The sequence below is a fragment of the Mustela nivalis genome, assembly GCF_964662115.1.
Source record: "Mustela nivalis genome assembly, chromosome: 16".
NCBI lineage: Eukaryota > Metazoa > Chordata > Mammalia > Carnivora > Mustelidae > Mustela > Mustela nivalis.
Window position 1 is genome coordinate 26,031,066 of NC_139035.1, and position 26,529 is coordinate 26,057,594.

At 38.8% G+C, this 26,529-nt stretch overlaps 1 protein-coding gene across 2 annotated transcripts in view; it reads left to right on the forward strand.

Annotated features, from left to right (window-relative positions):
- The first annotated feature begins 705 nt into the window (after positions 1-705).
- The window catches only part of COP1 (COP1 E3 ubiquitin ligase), a 245,375-nt gene continuing 219,551 nt past the window's right edge, over positions 706-26,529 (forward strand). For both annotated transcript variants that reach the window (XM_082703978.1, XM_082703979.1), the window contains exons 1-2: positions 706-1,392; positions 25,690-25,749. In XM_082703978.1, coding sequence (XP_082560104.1) covers positions 992-1,392; positions 25,690-25,749 — 461 coding nt within the window. In that variant the 5' untranslated portion in view covers positions 706-991. The remainder of the gene's footprint in view (positions 1,393-25,689; positions 25,750-26,529) is intronic.

Below are 26,529 nucleotides of genomic sequence, written 5' to 3' on the forward strand. Positions count from 1 at the left end.
CTTAATTTGGTAAATAATTTTTCAAGATACAAGACAGCATGGTCAAACCAATCAAATTGGTAACATCTGCTACAATGTTCGGAATCTACAAAGCACCGTTCACCAACTTCATTTTAATTTAGTCCTCACAATACTGTGGAATGGTTTAACAGCAGAGCCCAGACTTTTTGACTCTCAGTCCAGTGCTCTTTTCAACAGCTCTGAGCTCCTGGGTTTTTTCCTCCCGTCCTGGTCTGCAGAGCCTTCAAACGGCAGCTCAGAAGCACCTGCCAGTAGGTCACACCACCAGACCCTAGGCGATAGCGACAGCGACAGCGACCGCTCCCTCTCCACGTTCAGGAATGCAGCTCGCCCCCACGCAGGCGTGATGCGGCGACTCCGCGCCCGCGACGCTCGGAGCGTGGACAGGAGACCCGGGGCAGCCGCGAGGGTCGAAGCCCAGCGCGCGTGCGCAGTCCTCCCGCCGGCACTCCGTTCTTTCCCCCAGCTCCCAAACCATTGCACCACCCTATCATTCATTCCCCTCTTTGTAGCCTTTTCACCCGTAGCACAACCTGCCCCGCCCCGCCCCGTACGTCACGAGCGACAACAGCTGTGGACGAGCGCGGCCGACGTTACTAGGCCGCCACCGGGGGCGCGCGGTGCGCGTCCCGGCAGCCCGCGAAGTTGTCTCCGCCGCCGCTCCCGCCCCTTCCGCCGCTCGCGTGCGCGCACGGCCGGCCCTCCGCGCGCCCCGGTTGGCTGCGGCGGGGCCCGCGGCGGTGGCGGCCTCGGCAGCGGTAGTGGTTTCCCCTCCGCTTTCTTAGTTTCCTCCGCCCCTCCCGTCGGACGCTGCTGTGGGCTCGCCTTAAAAAAATCAACTTTATTGTTCCTCAGCCCCACCTCCCGGCGCGGCGCGCGGCCTCAGGATGCACTGAGGCTGAGGGAAGGGAGGCGGCGGGTCGCGGTCGCGGTCCCTCTCCGAGCGCCCGGCCGGAGGTGGGGGAGCACGATGTCTGGGAGCCGCCAGGCCGGGTCGGGCTCCGCCGGGACCAGCCCTGGCTCCTCGGCGGCCTCCTCGGTGACTTCCGCCTCCTCGTCCTTGTCCTCTTCCCCGTCGCCCCCTTCCGCGGCGGCGGCGGCGGCGGCGTCCGGCGGAGCGGCCCAGGCCGCGGGTTCGGGCGGCCTCGGGGGCCCGGCGCGGCCTGTGCTGGTGGCGGCCGCCGTGTCCGGCAGCGGCGGCGGGGCGGTGTCCGCGGGCCTGTCTCGGCTCAGCTGCGCGGCCAGGCCCAGCGCCGGCGTGGGAGGGAGCAGCTCCAGCCTCGGCAGCGGCAGCAGGAAGAGACCTCTGCTCGCCCCCCTGTGCAACGGGCTCATCAATTCCTACGAGGACAAAAGCAACGACTTCGTGTGGTGAGTTTGAAGAGCATCGCCCTCCCCTTCCCTGAATGAGGAGTTTGTCGTGTTTGGGCTGGTGGGGTCCGGGTCTGGTTGGTGCGGTGGCGGTGTCTGCAGACCTTCAGGCTGGGGGTTGATGGGGGTGAGAATGGGGGAATGTTGGAATCCCGAGGCAAGGGTGCTGGTGGCGAGGAAGGGGAGTTGAGGGGGTGATGAAGAGGGGGCGAGAAAGAAGATCAGATAAGTGGTTGTGCATAAAAGGAGAAAGTTGGCTCTTGAATTTTCTGACTGGTGAATTAGGCACCCTATCGGTCCGGATTGCTTGTTGAAGTGAATTAAACTTGTAAAAGGACCCAAGGAGAGGATTAAGCTTCCTGGGATGCTGAGGGATGGAGTTGGTCATAATTTGCTTGTTGAAAGTATGGGTAAATGGTGCTCTAGACGTGGGAATGGATACTTTAAGGAGAAGTAGTATTTCATGTCTGTATCCCCTCGCGCGCGTGTGTGTGTGTGTGTGTGTGTGTGTGTGTGTAAAACTATCCTCCCACTTCAAAGGGTAGGACACTTTTAAATCTGCTGTTGAGGCTACTGTAGCCATAAAATCTGTTTACAAAATATTCCACTTGTCCTTGAATGCCTTGAAAGAGGGAGCCACATTTATTAAAACATTATCCATGTCTCAGATGTAACTGACATTTGTGTAACAGTCTATAGTGCACTGGAACTTCTGATTTGAGAAACGCCCGGATATTAGACATTTTGTCATCCTAGTTGGCATCTTCAGTGATACACAGTAGTATTCAGTTCTGGTATTTGGCATAGATGGGTTATCCATATTAAGTGAAAGATGGAGTTGATTGTTTTGCTGAAAGTGTTTTGGGATTTTTAATTTTTTTTGTATCCAGAACCCAATCCAAATGGTAGGGTTATGAGAAAGGAATTGCTTTTTAGCTAAGTGAGAACTGGTAGGGTTTTTTGCTTTTCCTTTAGAGGAAATGGTTGATAGGATATTAATAGGAAGTTGGCCTGCACTGTCATTATAGGGGAAGTTGATTTACTTCAGTGTTGAAGATGATGTGACTTGGCATCATTAAGATAGGGCTAGAAGCTGGCACTATAGGAATTTCTAGTTCTTGCAGTAAAAATATCTTCGTTCATATTTTTGCTTTGGTCTTAAATTATTCTGGACTCAGTTAATTAATTTTGCCTTAAAACTTGGCTATAATTGTGTTTGTTATTTATAAATAATTTAACCAACTTATCGGTGGGTCTAAGAGTTGTTGGTGTTCATATCCACTACAGTACCATATGATGAAGTAGAAGCTGATGAAACAAAATGAGAGTTTTTAGAATTTGTCTTTCTAGCCACCATTTACATTTTAATTTTTATTTATTTATTTTTAAAAAAGATTTTATTTATTTATTTGACAGAGAGATCACAAGCAGGCAGAGAGGCAGGTAGAGGGGGAGGGGGAAAGCAGGCTCCCTGCTGTGCAGAGAGCCTGATGCTGGGGGGCGGGGCTCAATCCCAAGACCCTGGGATCATGACCTGAGCCACCCAGGTGCCCTGCATTTTAATTTTTAATAGGCTCAAAGAAAACATATGCCAGCATTCATACAGGTATACTGACATGGTGTAGAAGATGTGAGAAATAAAGGAGTCAATCATTCATTCAACAGATACTTATTTGGTACACACTGTCTGCCAGGAACCATATGAGTTGCATTACTATTGGCCATTTTGTAGGAAATTGGAAAGCCATAGAGTCATATAAGCTGCGGAAACTAATTTTTTTCCTCCTCTGAGGAGGGGTGGTGGTGGTGGTAAGATTATTAAAATTTTTGTCTGTCACCTAATTTTTAACAATTTCAGAAGAGATTGGGTGTATTCAGGGTGGTATGGCCGTAGACTGATTTTTAAAAATTGCAGTGTATTGTCCCAATTCCTAACCTGGAAATGCCCAGTGAAAGTCTTCAGTTAAAAATTGTGAATGCTTCACTTTCTAAAAATCTCATTAGTCCATAATTTCTTTTTCTGGTGAGGTTGAATATTCAGAAGAATTCATTAATGGGAATCTGTTTTCCCAATTCTCAAGCTAGATTTGCTTTGGCCAAGCTTTTGGGGTTGAAGATAGGGATTAGTCAAGGCCCAAGTAATCCTTTTCATTTTTTTTTAAGATTTTATTTATTTGACAGAGAGAGAGACAGCGAGAGAGGGCATATAAGCAGAGGGAGAAGCAGTCTTCCCAAGGAGCAGGGAGCCTGATGTGGAGCTCAATCCCAGGACCCTGGGATCATGACCTGAGCTGAAGGCAGACCCTTGACGAGGGAGCCACCCAGGCTTCCCACTCTTTCTCATTTCTAATTAGCTCTGGGTGGTTGGTCTTGTTTTGTATGCTTCAGGGTCAGACAGTGCTTTTATACCTAAGTGAAGGTAAAGTTTGAATAATGATGATAAATCCTTATTCATCACATTTTAAAGATTTTATCCTTAAGAACAATTCCAGGAAGTTATGTATAACTTCTAGTTTTGATGTAATACATTCCCATTGAGGCACAAAGAAGTAACTTTGTTTTAGTTTGGACAGATATGGGGGAAAATGAGAACCCAGATCTCCCAGTTCTCAGCTTAGTCCTTTATTTGTATGAAATTAGAAAATTTATAAGCACATGTATTTAGCTTAGTGGTCCTTTTTTTTTTTTTAAAGGATTTAATTTATTCATTTATTCATTTCATTCATTATTCATTTATTCATTTGACAGTGTGGTAGGTTGGAGAGAAACAACTGTTTAATAATCTCATGAGAGAAATGTTTTTATCCCTAACCTGTCCATTCTCGTGCCTGTTTGCTTGCCCACATCAAGAGGAGGGACCAGAATTGGAGGGCAGAATGACAGTGTAGTTAGGAAAAGCTTTCCAGGTGGTAGTGACATGCCTTTTACCCTTTTTTGAGAACAGTTGACTTAAAGTCAAATGCCTGATTTTCAGTAACACACATTGGCCTCTCTTGACTTATGTCGTATTTGAAAGTAAGTTTATATTTAATTGCTGAATTGATGAACATTTTGGGGATTTATGGTTTTCACTTAACTATTTGTTTCATACCACGTATTATCAAGTTGCGGATAATTCTTCTTTATATATGTGTATTTTTAAAGATTTTATTTATTTGACAGACAGAGATCATTAGTAGGCAAAGAGCCAGGTAGAGAGAGAGGAAGGGAAGCAGGCTCCCGCTAAGCAGAGAGCCTGATGCAGAGAGACCCTGGACCGTGGAGCAGAGACCCTGGGATCATGACCCAAGCTGAAGGCAAAGGCTTTAACCCACTGAGCAACCCAGGCACCCCAAGTTGCAGATAATTCTAACGGTGTTTTATAGTTGGAAAATTTGTAGTACAGGGGAGAGTGGTATTTAGTTTGAGGTTGAATAAATCTTTGAAATTCAAAGTCAGTTTTTGTTAGATTTTTCTTATTTTTCTTACGTGTTCATTTAACTAAACTATGAGTCTAAAATGACATCTTTCTTCTAGCACATTACTACTGCCTCTGCATTAGCTTTTCCAGCTACCTGAAATTACCTTTTCTGTCCTGCAAGTCTCAGTTATTCTGAGGTGGAAATAAGTATTTTCAAGTAGATTGCCCCTTATGGGAAGATTAATTCTGATCACCTACCTGATACAGAATAGATAGGATCTACATTAGATAGATCTGCTGTTTCATAAATATGTGACTGCCTCTCTTGTGTCATCCTATTAATAATAGACTGTCCTGAAGAAGCTCAGGATTTAATGTGAAGTGAGACTTTTAGTCATGTAATTATGGTATCATATCCTGGCGTTGTTGCTTCTCTTAGTAGCATGGCAACTTTTCTGAATTCACATGTCTCGTAATCCTCAGCATAACATTCTAGGAAGCCATTACCTATTAACCACATTTAGCACTAAAGATGAAACCTGTTGATCATTGTTGCTACTGTGTTTTTCAAACTACCAAAAAGTGAGGTAAGATAGGAGATGTCACATAACTTGTCATGATAAAGATAACTTTGTTTGCACTTTTGGTTATTACATACTTACATACGATGTATATCTTATAGGGTATCATGCTGAAAAAAATTTGAAAGTCACTGATTTATGATATATAATTTTCCTTGTGAAAAGTAAGTGGAAAATTTAGATGGACTTTTGAAACCACAGTGAGCTTATAAATAGGACTAACTCTAACTTAAAGAGCTTTTAAAGTGTAATATTAAACTACTGAAATAAACTTTAGAATTCATTATGTTATTATTGTAGTAACATCAGGTGAGAACTTCCTTGAATCTGCAAAACTGAAACCTGATGAATCTTTTGCTTTATAATGCGCGCATCATTTGGATAACAATGGCAAAAGATACTCTGTGGGAAATGATATAAAATCATAGTAGTTCATTATGGTCTTTCTGGCTATCAGATGATGGATTATCAGCATCCTTGTCAGCAGACTTAGGTGAATCAAGTGGTAGAGTGAATGAAAGTGAAGATTATGAAGCAGGATATGAAAGACTATCAATTTGAATTCTGGTCTGTAAATTGAGAGGAAGGTACTAGGCAGTAATAGTTCATTATTAAAGACTGTATTGATTAGTAGCTTCCCCTTCCTTTTAGAAACCTTTCCAGATAATAAGCCAACATTACTTATTTGGTTATATTCTAAAAATAGCTATTTTTTAATTTAAAAACTTAAAAAAATATATATTTTTAAGTAATCTCTACATCCAACGTGAGGCTCGAATCCACAACCCCAAGATCAAGAGTCATTGCTCTACTGACTGTGCCAGCCAGCTAGATGCCCTTAAAAAAAATTGTTACTGATTAAAGTAACTAAAGCCTTAAACCTTGTTGCTCATTTTTTTCTCCTTGCATGTGTATATTGTTACTGTTGTTTTCTTTCTGTTTTAAATAAATAATTATTTTAGCCTGCAACCCTTTTCTTAAAGCTTCTGTAGCTTCGGAGGAAGGCTTTAACAGTGCAATTAGTCTTTTTTTTTTTTCCTGTTAAGGTTTGTATTGTACAAAATAAAATGCTTCTTAAATTCTTGTTTTTATATGTGGTGTCTCTTCATCTTTGTTCTTCACTTCGCCCTCTTTATTTATTTATGTATGTATGTATGTGGCAGGTGCTAGGTGTGTAGGTTCCTACCATCTCAACTAATGTTTCATTGAGAGTAACATGTTTTCTCTTCATATCTTCATATATAAGTTAATTACTCTTTCATTTTTCATAATTAAGTTTCATGAACTGATTTTGTCTCTATTTCTACATAGAGAGGAAGGTGGGTTGTAATAGGTGGTCTGATTTCTTGTTTGTTGTAATTCTGGTATTAACTAATGGAAGTCCATCCTCCTCTCTTCCTGGTCTGTGTGATTTGGTGTGGGAGCTCTTCCCCAAATTCAGAGTTGGAACACGTGATACCAGGACCAAGTCATGTATTAGAATTCTCTGGCCTCAGTATTAGTTCAAGGATGGGCATTTTGGCTTTAATAGAGGTAATGAGACAAAGTGGGTTAAGTGAAAATTACAGATAACTATTCTTGGGACTCTTTTAGATACTTGAAACTCAATAAATGCCATGTTCACTCCAAAGTGAATGTGCTGTACTAACCTATTGGCTTGATATACATACTCCTAGTAAAATACATGCTCTACTATAAGATGTTATTATTTGCCAGGCACTATTCTGATGGTTTAACATTAGCTTTTCAATCTTCATGATAATTGTTTGATACAGATACTTTTATCATTTCCATTTTATAGATGAGGAAATGAAGGTAGAGAGGAAGATTTTATTTATTTGAGAGAGAGCAACAGCGGGGGTTGGGGTGGGGAGACAGAGGAAGAGGCAGAAGCAGGCTCCCTGATGAGCAGGAAACCTGACTTGGGGCTCTATCCCACGACCCCAAGATCATTACCTGAGCCAAAGGCAGGTGCTTAACTGACTGAGCCAACCAGGTGCCCCAGAAATCATTGTTTTTAATTGCATAGCTCAATTCAGTGAGTTTTGAAAAATGAATACATTTGTGTAACCAGCATCCTAATTAAGATCTAGAACATTTTCCCCATCACTCTAGAAAGTTCACTTTTGCCTACACTTTATACCCTGCTATCCTTACTTTGGCACCAGGCAACCAGTGATTTTTCTAGTGCTATAGTTTTGCTTTTCCTAGGATTTTTTAAAAAAAAGATTTTATTTGTTTATTAGAGAACACAGGCAGATGTGGATGAGTGGAGGTGGGTGGGTGCAGGGGAGGGGCATAAGGATAGGGAGAAGTAGACTCCCTGCTGAGCAGGGAGCCTGATTTGGGACTCAATCCTAGGGCCCCAGGATTATGACCTGAGTCAAAGCACTTAAACTACTGAGCACTTAACCTACTTAACCTACTGAGTTAACCTACTGAGTTAAGGCACTTAATTACTGAGCCACCCGGGCATCCCTTTCCTGGGATTTTTTATTAAGGGAGTCATTCAGTAGGTAATCTTTTGTGTCTGTTTTTATTTGGCATAATGTTTTTCAGATTTGATATTGAATATTCCACTAATTTTTCTCTTTTTTAATTGATGAGTAGTATTCCATCACATGGATATAACATGAGTTTTTTTGTTTCTAGTTTTTGACAATGTGAAGAAAGTTGAAAACATTTACATTCAGGTATTCATGTAAACATACCTTCATATCTCTTGGGTAAATATTTAGGCGTGTATTGGCTGGGTTGTATGGCCAAGTATATGTTTAACTTTATAATACATTACAAAATTGTTCTTAAAAGTGGCTGTATCATTATCATTTTGCATTTCATTTTTTAAATAAGGAATTTCTTTTTTGAAAAGATTTTATTTGAAAGAGTGAGAGCAAGAGAGGGGGATAGAGAGAGAGAAAGAGAGAGCGTGAGCGAGCAGGGGGAGGGGCAGAGGGAGGGACAGAGGGAGACTCCCCCCTGAGCAGGGAGTCCAATGCAGGACTCCATCCCAGGACCCTGGGATCATGACCTGAGCAGACTGCAGATGCTTAACCAGCTGAGCCACTCAGGCGCCCTATCATTTTGCAGTTCTATCAGGAATGTAGAAGAGTTCCAGTTCCATATTCTTGTCAACATTTGGTATTTCAGTTTTTTTCAAAGTCTCAAATTTTATTCTACTGGGTGTGTAGTAGTTTTTCACTATAATTTGGATTGCCTTAATGACTGATGACATTGAACATATTTCCATGTGCTAATTTTCTCATGTGCATCTCTTTTTTATAAAGTGTTCTAATCTTTTGCTCATTTTTCTCTTGTCTTGAATTGTGAGGGTTCTTTATATATGCCGTATACAAGTATTTTGTCAGTCCTATATATTGTGATGTTTTCTCTCAGTCTGTTGCTTACCTTTTTGTTTTTTAACAGTGTCTTTTGATGTGCAAGTGTCTTTTTTTTTTTTTTTTTAAAGATTTTATTTATTTATTTGACAGAGAGAAATCACAAGTAGATGGAGAGGCAGGCAGAGAGAGAGAGAGAGGGAAGCAGGCTCCCTGCCGAGCAGAGAGCCCGATGCGGGACTCGATCCCAGGACCCTGAGATCATGACCTGAGCCGAAGGCAGCGGCTTAACCCACTGAGCCACCCAGGCGCCCCGATGTGCAAGTGTCTTAAGTTTGAAGTCTAGTCTATCATTTGTTCCTTTTATGGTTTATGACTTCTCTGTTCTATCCAAGAATTTGTTGCCTAGCGTGAAGTCAAAAGATTTTCTTACATATTTCTTATTTATTATATATAATATATAATATAATATATATTCTAGATTTCACATATTCTTATATTTATTATTTATATTTATTTCTTATATATTTCTTATATATATTTATATAAATTTCTTATATATTCTTTTGTATTTCCTATAGATGTCTTATATATTTCTTTAGTTTTCTCATGGATATATAAATGATTCTTTCATGTTAGTTTTTATATACTGTGTGTGGTAAGGGTTGAAGATTTTTCCTTTCCTCCCTAGATAACCACTGATTGTGGCACCCATTTGTTGAAAAAGCCATCTTTGCTCATGGAATTTTCTTGAAACTTTTCTTAAAAATTAATTAGCCATTTGTGTATAAGGTTTTTTTCTGGAGTCTTTTTCTCTTGATCTGTATGTTTATCCTTATGCAAATACCACAGTATCCTGATTACTGTATCATTTTAGTAAATCTTGATACCAGATAGTGTAACTTTGTTCCTGTATTTCAAAGTCATTTTGGTTATTTAGATCCTTTGCATTTCCTCATGGATTTTAGAATTAACTTATCAATTTCTTCAAAACAGCATGCTAGGATTTTAATTCGAGTTACTTCGACTCTATGACTCAATTTGGGAAGATAGATTATCTTAATGATACTGAATCTCTGAACCATGACAATAGTATATTTCTTCTATTATTTAGGTCTTTAATTTCTCTTAGTAGTGTTTTATAATTTTGTAGTTTTTCAGTGTTTGGAACTTGCACGTATTTTGTTAAACTTAATCCTAAGTATTTCATGTTTTTGATGATGTAAATATTATTTTAATTTCAATTTCTAATTGTTGATAATGTGTAGAAATAAAACTTACTTTTGTAGTTTGACCTTGTATCCTGTGATTGTTGAATTTACTTGTTTTAATGGTTTTTTGGTAGATCTATGGAGTTTTCTGAGAATATAATCATGTCATCTGCAAATCAAGAAAGTTTTACTTCCTTTTTTATGCCCCATTCATTAATTTTTTAAAGGGATTGTTTTATATATTCATGAGTAATACTGGTGTATGGTTTTCTTATAAAAAATACATGTATGTGTGTGTACATATATATACTTATATATATGTATGTATGTGTATATATATGTGTATATATATAGTGTGTGTGTGTATGTGTGTGTGTGTGTATGGTTTGGTTTTGGTATCAGGTGTATTAGTGCTAGGTTTACCATACCGTAATGAGCAGACTGAGTAGCTTAAGTAACAGAAATTTGTTTTCTTATAGTTTTAGAGGTTAGTAGTCCAAGGTCAAGGTATCGACAGGTTTGTGTTCCTCCTTGGCTTGACCACTTTCTTGATGTGTCTTCACATGGTCACGTTGTGATCTTTGTGTTGTCTGTATTCTAATTTCTTCTTATAAGGACACAAGTCATTGGACTAGGGCCCAATATGTTTACCTCTAAGGCCCAATTTCCAAATATAATCACAATTGGAGGTACTGGAGGGCTAGGATTTCAACATAGGAATTTGGGGGAAACACAGTTCAGCCCGTCACACAGGGTAATGCTGGTATCCCCTTTCTAAAGAGGGAATGATAAATGTTCTCTCTTTTATTTTCTGAATGAGTTTGTATGGAATTAATATGTTTCTTCCTTAAGTGTTTGGTAGAATTCACCAGTGAAGCCAAAGTTTTTGTGGGAGGGTTTTATTTACTATAGTTTCTTTAATAGATAAAGGGCTATTCCTGTTCTTTATTTCTTGAGTAAGGTTTGGTAGTTTGTCTGCTAAGGGATTTGTCCATTTCACACAAGTTATTGAATTTACAACATAAAGTTCATAGTATTTTCTTATACTCTTAATGCTTATGGAATTGGAAGGGTTGCTGCTTCTTTCATTCCTGATAGTGGAAATTTGTGTTTTCTCTTTTTTTCTTGAACAGTTTAGAGGGTTATCAGTTTTACTAATCCTTTCAGATTGTTTTGATATTTTGATTTTCTATATAGTTTGTCCATTTCCTATTTTACTAATTTTCAGGTTCATTTTTATTATTTCTTTGCTTCTATTTTGAATTTCATCTCTTTTTTCATTTCTGAATATGGAAGCTTAGATAATTGATTTGGCCTTCTTTTCTAATCCTCACATTAGTAGTGTCTTTTAATTTTCATTCACTTCAGATACTTTATAATTTCCATTGTGATTTCTTGTTTGAACTGTGGGTTATTTAGAAATACGTTGTTTAATTTCTCAGAATTTTCTGGATATTGTGTTACTGATTTTTAATATACTTCAGCTTTGTTCAGGGAATATGATTTGTATGAAGTCACTCCTTTTTTTCAGAAGAGAGACAGAGAGAGAGAATAAGCAGGGGGAGAGGTAGAGGGAGAGGGAGAAACAGACTTCCCCTTGAGCTGGGAGCCCAATGTGGGGCTCAATTGATCCCAGGACCTGGAGATTGTGACCTGAGCTGAAGGCAGTGGGTTAACCATCTCAGCCACCCGATTGCCCCTGAATTCAGTCCTTTTAAATTTATTGAGACTTGTTTAGTGGTCTACCGTAAGCTTTATCTTTGTTAATGTTCTATATGCACTTGAAAAAAATTAGTATTTTGCTCTGTGTTGTTTGGAATATTCTATAAATGTCAAATAGTCAGGATGGTATTACATTCTATGTGCTCTATTAATTTTCTATATACCTGTTTTACTAATTCCTGAAAGAAGCATGTTAAAATCTTTAACCATTCCAACCATAATTGTGGATTTGGCTGTGTCTTCATTATCTTTGTCAGCTTTTACTTTGTGTATTTGAAGTTTATTTAGTAGGGCACACACATTTAGAGGTGGTAAATTGATTTACTATTTTAAATGTCTCTCTTTATTCCTGGTAATATTTTTGTAAAATCTAATTAGTCTGATGTTAATATAGCCTTTCCACCTTTCTTTTTGTAAGTATTCACTTGGCTTTTTTTTTTTTTTTTTTGTCGTCCTTCACTTTTTTATATCTGTTTTAATTAAAGTAGGTTTCTTGGGGTGCCTGAGTGGCTCAGTTGTTGAGCATCTGTTTTCGGCTTGGGTCAAGATCCTGGTGTCCTGGGATCGAGCCTTGCATTGGGCTTCCTGCTCTGTGGGGAGTCTGCTTCTCCCTCTTTCACTCTACCTGCTTGTTTTTCCTCTCTTGCTGTATCACTCTGTCAAATAATAAAATTTCAAAAAAAAAAAAAAAGAAGTTTCTTATAGATAGCTTCCTTTTAATTTAATTAGATGGTTTGCCTATTAAATGGATTGGTTAGGCTGTGTGTGTGTGTTGTGTGTGTGTAATATTTTAAAGATTTATTTACTGGGGTGCCTGGGTGACTCCGTCAGTTAAGCACCTGATGTCTGCTCAGGTCATGATCCTGGGGTCCTGGGATTGAGTTCTGCATTGGGCTCCCTGCTCAGGGGGGACTTCTCCCTCTGCCCCTTCCACTGTCCCTCCCTTTGCATCTCCCTCTGCCCCTCCCCCTGCATGACCTGTCTCTCTCAAATAAAAAAAATAAATAAAGATTTATTTGAGAGAGAGAGAGAGAGTGAAATTAAGAGTTGGATGCTTAACTGACGGAGCCATCCATGTACCCCTAAATTGTTTATATTTTAACATTGTTATGATGTTTTTGGGTTTATGTGTATGTCTTGCTTGCTCTTTGTTTTCTATTTTTCTTTTCCATTTGGTTTTTATCTCTTTTTTATTTTTCCTTCTTTTGGATTAATTGGATATTTTTAAGATTTCTATTTTATTTCCACTATTGACTTACTGGTGATAGTTGTGTAGGGTGAGAGTGTGTGTGTGTTTGGCCAGGGAGTTCTTTAGGGTTTACAATACTCATTTTTAACTTTTCATGCTCTGCCTTCAAATAATGTTACATCATTTCATATACAATGTAAGAATTTTGCAATAGTCTGCTTTCATTCTGTAGACTTTGTATTTGTATTTGTATTTCCACGCCCTTTCTCTATTCCTTATATTAAAAAATTAGGGTAGATTTCTTACCTCATGAAATTCACCACTTTATGGTGAATTTTAAAATTCACCATTCAAACCAATTCAGTGTTTTTTAGTACATTGCCAGTATTGTACAACCATCACCACTATCTATTCCAGAACATGTTCATCACTCCAAGAGAAAACTGTATTCTCATTAAATAGTCACTGTCCTTTTCTTCCTTGGCAACCCCTAATTTGCTCTCTGACTCTATAGATTTGCCTATTCTGGACATTTCATGTAAGTGGAATCATACAATATAGGGTATTTTGTGTCTGGCTTATTTCACTTAGCATAATGTTTTTAAGGTTAATCTGTGTATCACTTTTTATGGCTGAATAATACTCCATTATAGTGATCGACCATGCTTCTTTTTTTTTATTTTTTTTTAAATTTTTAAAAAAAATATTTTATTTATTCATTTGATAGACAGAGATCACAAGTATGCAGAGAGGCAGGCAGAGAGAGAGGAGGAAGCAGGCTCCCTGCCGAGCAGAGAGCCCAATGCGGGGCTCGATCCCAAGACGCTGGGATCATGACCTGAGCCGAAAGCAGAGGCCTTAACCCACTGAGCCACCCAGGTGCCCCGACCATGTTTCTTTTATCCACTCATGAGATGATGGACATTTGGGTTGTTTCCATTTTTTACTTATTATGAATAATGTTCTTATAAACATTTGTGTAGAAGTTTTTGTTTGAATATAATGTTCTCCAGGCTTTGTAGTATTTACCTAGGAGTGTAATTGGCTAAACTCATATGGTAATTCTGTATTTAACCTTTTGACTGCCAAACTGTTTTTTCCAGAGGCTGCACTATTTTATATTCCTGCCAGTTGTGTGCAAGGATTTAAATTTCTCTGCATCCACATCAACATTTTTTTTCTTAAGATTTTATTTATTGGACAGAGAGAGAGAGGCAGTGTGAGAGGGAACACAAGCAAGAGGAGTGTGAGATGGAGAAGCAGGATTCCCGCTGAGCAGGGAGCCTGATGTGGGGCTCCATCCTGGGACCCTGGGATCATGACCTGAGCCAAAGGCAGACACTTAACTGCTGAGCCACCCAGGCGCCTTTTTCTTTTTTTTTTAAATTATAGTCAGTATAGTGCATGTACAATATCTCATTGTGGCTTTGATTTATTTTCCTGTATTGACTAGTGATGTTGAACATCTTTTTATGGACTTATTGGCTATTATTACTTTTTAAAGGTGGTGTTTTGATTCTCAGTAATAAACTTGGGTCAATTAATAGTATACTTCTCTATACTTCTGTATACTAAGTATACTAAGTATACTAGTAGTATATTTCTTAGACCAAAGACATGGTCCAGATTTTCTTTCACATTTTGGTTGAATGTGTTCTCTGTAGAGGTATGTGTTATTTATATTACAGTGTTTGGGTTTTTAGTTCAAGAACAGAAGGCAAATTGGGATTATACTTTATATTCAGTACTGTATTTATAAAATAAAAGTTAATCACTAAAACAATTTTTTAAACTTTTTTTTTTTAAAGATTTTATTTATTTATTTGACAGCACAAGCAGGGGGAGCAGCAGGCTGAGGGAGAGGGAGAAGCAGGCTCCCCACTGAGCAGGGAGCCAATGTGGCCTCTATTCCAGCACTCAGATCATGACCTGAGCTGAAGGCAGTCATTTAATTAGCCATATGCCCCTAAAACAATTCTTTTTTAAAGATTTTATTTATTTGAGAGAGAGATGGATCACTAAGAGGGGGAGACGGAGAGGGATAAGCAGATTCCTTGCTCAGTGTGGAGCCCAAGGATAAGGATGTGGGGCTCCATCCCAGGACCCTGAGATCATGACCTGAATTGAAATCAGACCCTTAACCAACTAAACCATCCAGGCATCCCTTTAACCACTAAAACACCTTTTAAAGAAAGTTACTTTAGAAATTCCATATAGGGATACAAAGGACCCGTCTTCCATGCAGTTTAGAGATTGCTTTTACAAACCCTGGATAATGGGACAAGGGTGTCATCTAATGACACATATGATCTATGGAACCTCCCTATCCCTCCTTCCTTATAATAGAAATTTCTGTTTCTGTAACCTCCCTATCCCTCCTTCCTTATAATAGAAATTTCTGTTTCTGTGACCGCTCATGTAGGGATCTGTGTTTTTCTTTTGTGTGAACTTGATGTCTTCTCATTGATTGACCTGTGATGGGTGCTTTTCTGAAGTGTGACTAAAATTTAGTAATTACATCATCTTGGAATTGGTTTGAAGAGATAGTTTTGGACCAATTACATTTTCTGTCTTAGGAATTTGAAATAAATAAACACCCAAATTGGACTATTTTAATTAACGTCCTTGTAGCATTGGTATTGGAAAGACTGTATATTGTAAGTTGATATCCTTGAGAAGCAGAAAAAAGAAGTTAAGTCACATTAATGGTAGAACACTAGCAAGACCTGTATTCCATACTGCTGTGCTGAAGTCTGTAGATCCATCTTGAATCCAACCCTGTAGGTCCTTTGAGGCCTAGTCCTGGTGTTTGCCATGAGATGATTTTTTTTTTTAAAGATTTTTATTTATTTATTTGACAGAGAGAGATCACAAATAGGCAGAGAGGCAGGCAGAGAGAGGAGGAAGCAGGCTCCCCGCTGAGCAGAGAGCCCGATGTGGGACTTGATCCCAGGACCCTGAGATCATGACCTGAGCCGAAGGCAGCGGCTTAACTCACTGAGCCACCCAGGCGCCCATGAGATGATTTTCTTAATTGCTGCACCTTTCTTAAATGTACATAAACTTAATTAAAATTCTCCCAATTCTAAGCCTTCGATGATAGTTAGAATTGATGTTCTGTTTAAAGAAGAACCCTGGAATGTGTGAATAGAACTGGATCTAGGTCAAGATTGAGAGTGTATTGGGTAATTTTCATGCTGGAGGAATAAGTAGTAACATTTCTTGGCCATATTTGGTTTCCTGATCTAAGCTACCTCTTTTTTTTTTTTTTTTTTTTCCCTACCATAAATACCAGAGATTGTTTCCCCTGCTTATCTTTTAATGACTATTACTTGTATTAATCATGGTGTCCTTTCTTTGCTGGTCCATTGTAGTCTCTTATTCTTTCAAAATTTCTGTTCCTGAAGCTAGCACATAGCTATTTTGAGTCTCCCTTGTCTCCTTTTTAAAGATTTTATTTATTTGGCAGAGAGAGACATAGCTAGAGAGCGAAGCACGGGGGCTGGGAGAGGGAGAAGCAGGCTTCCCACTGAGCAAGAAGCTCCGATGCGATGCGGGGCTCAATCCCAGGATCCTGGGATCATGACCTGAGTCGAAGACAGACACTAAACGACTGAGCCACCCAGGTTCCCCTATTTATTTATTTATTTATTTATTTAGTTAGTTATTTAAGATTTTATCTATTTATTTGTTAGAGAAGGAGTGCAAGGTGGGGTGAAGTGGCAGAGGGAGAAGCAGACTCTCCCCTGAGCCAGGAACGATGCGGGGCTTAATCCCAGGTCCCAGGGTCATGATCTGAGCCGATGGCAGACCCTTGACTGCCTGAGTTACTTATGTATTCCCTGACAAAGATAAATTTCTTACCTAGTATATAGCATCTTCCTTGGCCCACCGGAAACACACCTCAGTAATCACTGAATAAGCTATTGAAGGATTTTTTTTTTTTTTAAATCACAGTTCTTTTGGATCTTTGAGAGTGAAGAAAAAGGTTTGGAAGCTGGTGTTTTAGTCTTTCGGGGCTGCTGCAGGTACCCCTATTTAAAAAAAAAATTACAAGTTTTCATATATTTATTTATTCACTTAAGTGATCTCTATGTGCAATGTGGGTCTTGAAACTCATGACCTTGAGATCAAGAGTTGAGTGCTCTTCTGACTGAGCGAACCAGGAGCCCTTTACCTCCATTAAAAAAAATTCCCTTATTAAATTACAAATTACAGTGAAATTACAAAGTCTACGAAGTTTGCCTTCTATTCCTTTTCTTCCTTACTTTATCTGACTTTATTTATGGAATATGTGACTTAAGACAATGTTAAACACAAGTCTTAAGGGAGATAGTTTAGGGAGAAACCATTGTACAAAATACCAGATAAATTTACTCTCTACTTTTGAAAAATGACTTAAGTTTATTTTTAGGACATTTTATCTTATCAAATGAAAGTAGGAAGGAGGGGCACCTGGGTGGCTCAGTGGGTTAAGCCTCTGCCTTTGGCTCTGGTCATGGTCTCAGGATCCTGGATTGGGCCCCTGCATTGAGCTCTCTGCTCGGCTGAGGGTCTTCTCCCCCCACCCCCGCCCATTACCTGCCTCTCTGCCTACTTGTGATCTCTCTCTCTCTCTTTCTCTGTCAAATAAATAAACAAATAAAATCTTAAAAAAAAAAAAAAAGAAAGTAGGAAGGAGTGTGATGATGGGGCAGAGGCTGGAACTGAACTGCTGCCTGTGAAGATTGTTATCAGTGTTTTCATAAAAGGAGGATTTGAGGTTTATTTTTTTCTTTTCACCCATTTCCTTGTCTTTCAAGGAAATCCTTTGGGGCCAGTTGAAAATGGAGGATGGCTTGGGGTTGCTTGCATGGCACTTGGTGTAAGGGGAAGGAGGAAGCTAGAGAAATTTCAAGTTTTGAACATTTTGAGATATTGTAAATTATAAGATTACTGAAAAGAGTCTAGTAATTGTTAGGGTTTGGCATTTGGTGCCAAAATATCAAAGTGGTTCTTTGGTCTTGTTTATGTTATTTTATTTTTTAAAAGATTTTATTTATTTATTTATTTATTTATTTATATATTTAAGAAAGAGAGAGACAAAGAGAGAGAGTGCGTGCGCATGAACAGGGCCGGAGGTGGGGGGGGACAAGCAGACTCCCTGCTGAGCAGGGAGCCCAACTAGAGAGCCCTTCACACCAGTACCCTGGGATCATGACCTGGGCCGAAGGCAGACACTTAACCTACTGAGCCACCCAGGTATCCCTCTTTGGTTTTGTATAGATAAGATATAACTACTCTTTATTTTTCTGAATGACTTTGGATTGTACCTTGCTCTGATGATCTTGGTAATGTTTTATTTTTAGTACTTAACCTTTGAAAGATTTGAATACTTGGTTAGTTACAACCAGAACTACCATGAGACAGTTGAAACAGTTTGTTGCAGTGTAATGAAATTAGCGTCTGTACCAAGATATATATGGATTGAACAAGGTACTTACTGTTTTATTGAAGTGTTTTGAGATTATACTTTGTACTGTTCAGTAAGTTCGGAAGCTGTTTTTGAAGTAGACAATGTACAATGTATACAAATGTTAGGGGGATTACAAATATGGACTCTGAGACTCAAACTGATTGTGATATGGCCCTTGCTTAACTGAGATTTGTCCTTTATTAATTCAAAATAGTGGTATTTAAAAAATAATTTTCTGTATCTGTTTTGTCATGTTGGTTTCTTTTTCTTTTTTTTTTTTTTTTAAGATTTTATTTATTTATTTGACAGAGATCACAAGGAGGCAGAGAGGCAGGCAGAGAGAGAGAGGAGGGAGCAGGCTCCCTGCCCAGCAGAGACCCCCTCCCCCCAATGTGGGGCTCGATCCCAGGACCCTGGGATCATGACCTGAGCCAAAGGCAGAGGCTTTAACCCACTAGCCACCCAGGTGCCCCTGTCATGTTGGTTTCTGAATGCACTTAAATGACATGGATAGACCTTTTGGCAAGCTTAGGTTTGTGCAGTATAATATTTGCCTTAAGTTTTTGATGGTGGGTATGGAAATATCTTCACAAGAACTCTTAGATGCTTTGTCTTCTCTCTCTCTCTCTCTCTTTTTGGTGTGTGTTTTAATTTAGATAATGTCTGTTGACCTATCCTCACATTTGCAACTTCTTTCCTTAACTTGTGTTTCATGTATTGATGAGCCCATGGAAGTAATGCTTTGTTTTTGATGTGTTTTTTAAAATTTCTAGGAATTACATTTTACTTTCTCTTATAAGTTCATGTCTTTTGCTATATTTTCATGTACTGTATTTTTCAGCTCTTAGAGTTTTATTATATATGCTGCTGAAGCGAGCACCAGCTCTTAAGAGTTTTAAATGGTTCTTTGTATGTCTTCTATTTTCCTCATTATACTTTCATGGTCCTGTAAATCATTGAGCATACTTGTAATATATGTTTTGAAATCTTTTCTGCTAATTTCAGTGTTTATCTTTTTGTTCCTGTTGACTGAGTTTCCTCCCATTTATGGGTCACATTTTCCTGCAATTTCACATGGCTAGTAATTTTTTTAATTGGGTAGTGGACACTATAAACTTGCATTTACTGAATGCTGGATTTTGTTTTCTTCCTTTACAGACTATTGGGCTGTGTTTTAGCAGGAAGTGAAGTTCCTTGCAGATCAGTTTGATCCTTTTGAGTATTATATTTTTTAACTAAGTTAGGTTTTTTGTAATTAAACCTTTTATTTTGAGAAAATTATAAGTTCAGTGCAGTTATAAATGTTTTTTTTTTAATTTTTTTTGAGGGTGGCTGAGGAGGAGCAATTTTTCTAGATCTAGTTTAGCTCCACTACTAATGACTCTCCTGGTTTTCTATTGAATGCCCTGCATTTTATACCTTCCTGGTCATTTTTAACTGATCTTGTAGAGTTTTTGCCCTGGGCACATATGACTAGTATTCAGCAACAGATTTGGGAACCCTGTGTGGATTTCTAGAATTCTTTCCCTCAAAGATCTCAGTACTGTGCTGTTTAGTGTCCAGTGTCTGAAAGCAGGTTTTCATTTATCCCTCCACCCTCTCTAATTTTCCAGGTGTATATAGTAATAGGGTGAGTCTGGTTGCAGTCGAATTTTTAAAGTGAAGAGTGAGCTGATTGTGTTCTACATTATTCTTTGCCCCATCTCAGGCTCCTCTCTTGCTTTGTTTTACTTTGTCTTAGTTCTTTGATTCTAAATTGAGCTTTTTTTTCTTCTTTTATACTTTGACATACCTGAAAATTAGATGTTTTATAGAAGATGGGATTTTTAAAAAATTCCTGTTTGCTAGCTTGCAGTTGGATGTAGTTTCGTATAGTCACTTCATGTAGGTGTGTAAACACAGAAAAGGCCTGCCTCAAAACTTGAACATAGATTTCTGCAGATTGGAAGAAAGACTCTGAGACAATTTTGAATTATCGTTTTCTTCCCTATGAACTAAATATTTGTATGTGGGTGTGAAGAGTGCAGGAGGTTCTGGGATGAGGTATATTAGACATGTTCAGCAACATTCCTAAAGCTGGAGTCAGATGTAGGTTTGCTGGCTACAGGTAAACCTGGTTTAAGATCCCACTACCAATAGCATTTAGTTCTGTCATGCATTCTCTCTCTCTCTCTTTTTTTTCCTAAAGATTTTATTTATTTATTTGACAGAGAGAGAGAGAGATCACAAAGGGGGAGGCAGGCAGAGAGAGAGAGGTGGGGGAAGCAGGCTCCCTGCTGAGCAGAGAGCCCGATGTGGGGCTTGATTCCAGGACCCTGATATCATTCCCTGAGCCAAAGGCAGAGAGGCTTAACCCACTGAGCCACCCAGGCGTCCCTGTCATGGATTCTCTTAATAAATGTTACCTCACCAAAGTAATAGAGAATGTTGTTTGGAAAAATCTAGGTATCAGTGACTTAGAAATCATTCAGAAAAGGCTTCAAAGAATGAGAATTTTGTAGGACAATTTTAAATCTATGCAGGTGCATTTAAACAGTAGTGATTATGGTAAGAGTTGTTTAGGTCTAAAAGAGTATTTTAGGGGCGCCTGGGTGGCTCAGTGGTTAAAGCCTCTGCCTTCACCTCAGGTTATGATCCCTGGGTCCTTGGATCAAGTCCCGCATTGGGGTCTATGCTCAGCAGAGAGCCTGCTTCCCTTCCTCTCTTTCTGCCTGCCTCTCTGCCTACTTGTCTGTCTGTCAAATAAATAAATAAAATCTTTAAAAAAAAAAGTATTTTAGAGAAGCATAAATAAACATACAAGACTAAACATACCATACAATTTTTGTTGGTACCTGTTGGTACACATAGGAGTTGAAAGCTAATGTATACATAGAAGCCTGCCCTCGGATGCTTACACATTCTGGAATAGACAAAACTATGGAGACACAAAAAGATCAGTGGTTGTGGGTGAGGAGAGAGAGATGAGTAAGCAGAGCACAGAGGATTTTTAGGGCAGTGAAAAATAATCTTTAGATTATAATGATGAATATATGTCACTGTACTTTTGTTCAAACCCACAGAATGTATAACATGAAGAGTGAACCTTAAGGTAAATTGTGAATTTGGTGATTGTGGTGTGTCAGTGTAAATTCATCCTTGGGGGAAAAATAGTGTACCATTCTGGTGAATGATTTTTTTTTTTTTTTTTTTTTTTTTTTTTTTTAAAGATTTTATTTATTTATTTGACAGAGAGAAATCACAAGTAGTCGGAGAGGCAGGCAGAGAGAGAGAGGGAAGCGGCTCCCCGCTGAGCAGAGAGCCCGATGTGGGACTCGATCCCAGGACCCTGAGATCATGACCTGAGCCGAAGGCAGCGGCTTAACCCACTGAGCCACCCAGGCGCCCCTGGTGAATGATTTTGATAATGGCAAAAGCCATGCATGTGTTTGGTGCAGCAAATAATGTGGGAAACCTCTGTATATTTGTTTCAATTTCATTGCAAATCTAAAACTGTTCTAAAAATAAAATCTGTAAAAAATGGGGGGGGGGGTAAATGTTGCTTCCACTCTGGGTTTTGAGTCTTAAACCAAGTCTTAAACCATCTGCCTGAGCACCCAGTGACGAACTGTACCTGTGAAGTACAATCTGTCCCTCCCAGATCTGTTCTTCAGCACCTTAAAACCACAGTCTGGGATCACAGAGAAGCCTACAGAGCTCAGCACATCCACACACTCTTAGGACGGGCCCCCAGCCTTGCTTTCTGAACTCCATTAGGCAGGAGTAAGATGGATTTTGTTTCAGAAGAGAAATGACCAAATCTCTACATTGAGGAGACCTCTTTTTTTCTCAATCCAACAGAGTAAAGGCTGACAAAACCAACACAGTCTAAGCCAACACCGTATGTGGTGAAACTCTGAGCTTGTGCGACATTGGGATTTTATAACTTTTTAAAAAATTATTTCACATTCTGAGATAGTATTTATGCCCAGGGCATTTTTCTTGAAGAAGTAGGTAAATTTTCATTTTATAATTTAAGTGTATCATGTATCATCAGTAAGGATTGGATATGTATGCCAGTAACAGAAAACTTGATGAATACTGCTTTAAACAAGTGAGAATTTACTTTGCTCATGTAATGTGAATTCCAGGGTTAGGCAGTCCATAGCTGATACAACTGCCTAAGGATGTCATCAAGGAACCAGTATCCTGTCTTCCTAGCTTTTATTTTTTTGTCTTTTTGGTTAGAAGATGGCTGTTGTTGGGTGTGTGGGTGGCTCAGTTGGTTAAACAGCCCATTTATTTTTATTTTTATTTTTTTATAAACATATAATTTATTTTTATCCCCAGGGGTACAGGTGTGTGAATCGCCAGGTTTACACATTTCACAGCACTCACCACAGCACATCCACCCCCCATAATGTCCATAACTACACCACCCTTTCCCAACACCCCCCCCCCCCAGCAATCCTCAGTTAGTTCTTCGAGATTAAGAGTCTCTTATGGTTTGTCTCCCTCCCGATCCCATCTTTATTCTTTTCCAACCCACCAAACCCCCCACGTTGCAGCTCCACTTCCTCATATCAGGGAGAGCATATGATAGTTGTCTTTCTCTGATTGACTTATTTTGCTAAGCATAATACCCTCTAGTTCTATCCATGTCATTGCAAATGGCAGCATTTCATTTCTTTTGATGGCTGCATAGTATTCCCGTGTGTGTGTGTGTGTGTGTGTGTGTGTGTGTGTGTGTATATATATATATATATATATATATATACCACATCTTCTTTATCCATTCATCTGTTGATGGACATTAGGTTCTTTCCATAGTTTGGCTATTGTGGACATTGCTGCTGTAAACATTCGGGAGCACGTGCCTCTTCGGATCATTACGTTTGTATCTTTAGGGCAGATACCCAGTAGTGCAATTGCTGGGTCATAGGGTAGCTCTATTTTGAATTTTTGAGGAACCTCCCTGCTGTTTTCCAGAGTGGTTGCACCAGCTTGCATTCCTACCAACAGTGTAGGAGGGTTCCCCTTTCTCCGCATCCTTGCCAGCATCTGCCATTTCCTGACTTGTTAATTTTAGCCATTCTGACTATTGTGAGGTGGTATCTCATTGTGGTTTTGATTTGTATTTCCCTGATGCCGAGTGATGTGGAGCACTTTTTCATGTGTCTGTTGGCCATCTGGATGTCTTCTTTGCAGAAATGTCTGTTCATGTCTTCTTCCCATTTCTTGATTGGATTATTTGTTCTTTGAGTGTTGAGTTTGCTAAGCTCTTTATAGATTTTGGATACTAGCCCTTTATCTGATGTGTCGTTTGCAAATATCTTCTCCCATTCTGTCACTTGTCTTTTGGTTTTGTTAACTGTCTCCTTTGCTGTGCAAAAGCTTTTGATCTTGATGAAATCCCAGTAGTTCATTTTTGCCCTTGCTTCCCTTGCCTTTGGCGATGTTCCTAGGAAGACGTTGCTGTGGCTGAGGTCGGAGAGGATGATGTCTGTGTTCTCCTCAAGGATTTTGATGGATTCCTTTCTCACATTGAGGTCCTTCAATCCATTTTGAGTCTGTTTTCATGTGTGGTTTATGGAAATGGTCCAATTTCATTTTTCTGCATGTGACTATCCAATTTTCCCAACACCATTTGTTGAAGAGGCTGTCTTTTTTCCATTGGACATTCTTTCCTGCTTTGTCGAAGATTAGTTGACCGTAGAGTTGAGGGTCTATTTCCGGGCTCTCTATTCTGTTCCATTGATCTATGTGTCTGTTTTTGTGCCAGTACCATACTGTCTTGATGATGACAGCTTTGTAATAGAGCTTGAAGTCCGGAATTGTGATGCCACCACCTTTGGCTTGCTTTTTCAATATTCCTTTGGCCATTCGAGGTCTTTTCTGGTTCCATATAAATTTTAAGATTAATTGTCCGATTTCTTTGAAAAAAAAATGGATGGGATTTTGATAGTGATTGCATTAAATGTGTAGATTGCTTTAGGTAGCATAGACATTTTCACAATATTTATTCTTCCAATCCTGGAACATGGAACATTTTTCCATTTTCTTGTGTCTTCCTCAGTTTCTTTCAGAGTGCTTTATAGTTTTCTGAGTATAGATTCTTTGCCTCTTTGGTTTTTTTGCCTCTTTGGTTTATTCCTAGGTATCTTATGGTTTTGGGTGCAGTTGTAAATGGGATTGACTCCTTAATTTCTCTTTCTTCTGTCTTGTTGTTGGTGTAAAGAAATGCAACTGATTTCTGTGCATTGATTTTATATCCTGACACTTTGCTGAATTCCTGTTCAAGTTCTAGCAGTTTTGGAGTGGAGTCTTTTGGGTTTTCCACATATAGTATCATGTCATAAGCAGCCCACTCTTGATTTCTGCTCAGGTCATGATCTCAGGGTCCTGGGATTGAGTCCCACATCAGGCTCCGCACTCAGCAGCAGGGAGTCAGCTTTGGGATTCTCTCCTACCCCTGACTCTTCGAGAGTGTGCTCACTCTCTCCCTCTCTCTCTAAAATAAATAAATCTTAAAAAAAAAAAAGAAAGAAAAAAGGAGATGACTTTTGTACCTCTGGAGAGTTCAGAGTTTTCAGAATGAAAGGAAGGAAAAATAAAGGGAAATCTCTTTCTAAGTCTTTGTATTTTTCTGGTGGATAGTGGCCTCTCAGAGGTTGATAACTAACTTCCCTTTGTTGGCCAGAACTATGGTGGTATGACTTCGTATTGAACTTACCATATCTGGATTAAGTATAGAATGGTGGTTAAGAGCATGGACCTAAATTTGAAAATCAGTTGTGTTACTTCCTAACTATGTATGACTTTAACATGTTTGTGCCTCTGAGTTACTAAATGAGTCTAGTAATATGTACCTATCAACACTTTGTTGTGGAAAAGATTAAAGGAGTTAATATATGTCATTATTTTAATGGATACCATTTGTACTATTTTAGGTATTAGTTGTAATTTACCGTCTTCCTTAGATAGTAGAGTTATTGGTACTGGAATTGTAAATTTATCAATCAAGGAACTAGGTTTTTTAGATAGGAAATAAAAGAGCATTTGCCCTAGGTGTTTTTGAGTATAGGGATAGTTGAAAAAGACGGTAGAACTTGAAGGGCTCTCGTGACTGCATTGCATTATTAAAAGTTATGGGTGAGTTAAAGTATTGGGGCCATTTTAATTTACTCATTTAATTCATCTTAGAACTTGATGACTTTTAGTGCTGTCTTGAGCAAATTGTCATTTTGTCCCCAATCCCCTAAAGCACCTTCATCTCTACCGAAATTCTGTCTTATTGATAGAATGTTTGAAGACTTAGCTGTGTATCAGTAAATGATTTCATTGATATTGTTACCAGCCTTGCCAATTTCTAATCACTCTACTGAAAAAAAAAAATCAATGACTTCTCTATTTTCTTTTTAGCCCTATCTGCTTTGATATGATTGAGGAAGCATACATGACGAAATGTGGCCACAGCTTTTGGTAAGATGATTTTATTTAGCAAAATTGTCTTGATTTTTAACTTGTGTTTAAGTGCAGCCAGTGAGCAGTTAGGTTTTTAAAATAATTTTGGTTATCTTATAATTTCTTTGATGTATTTTTATAAGTTCAGCAGCTCGAGGCAGAAAGCAAATGGTTTGTGCATAATTTCTGTGGAATACTTACATTTACCATTGTCCTTACAGGTGGATTTCAAAACTTTTGAGTTGATTAATTAATATAGAGTTTTAATTCCTGTTTTAGGAAATTGAGGGGGTACTGCATAATTAGGATGGAGCATGAAGCATCTTCAACTCATTTGTGGGGATAAGTGTGAGACCCATAAAGGAGGTTAGAAAGTCATTGGAAAAGGATATAGGGGATTAAAAAGATCTGTGTTTTCTTTAACATTTTGCTCAGTGTTATTGTTAGTTGCTCAGTCTTGTATATATGTCACATTAATCTGTACATTTACAAAATTTTTAGTTGTAAAATACACATAACATAAAATTTACCATCTTAAACATTTTCAAGTTGAGTAATATTATGTTTGTTTGCATTGTTATACAATCTCCAGAATTTTTATCTTGCAAACTGAAACTATATACTTTAAACTTTAAAGTTTTAAACTTTAAACTATATAATTTAAACTATAAACTTTAAGCAACTCTCCCATTTCTTTCTACCCCCCCAGCCTCTGCCAGTCACTATTTTACTTTGTTTCTGTGAATTGACTATTCTGGATACCTCATATAAGTGGTATTAAATAGTATTTGTGTTTTT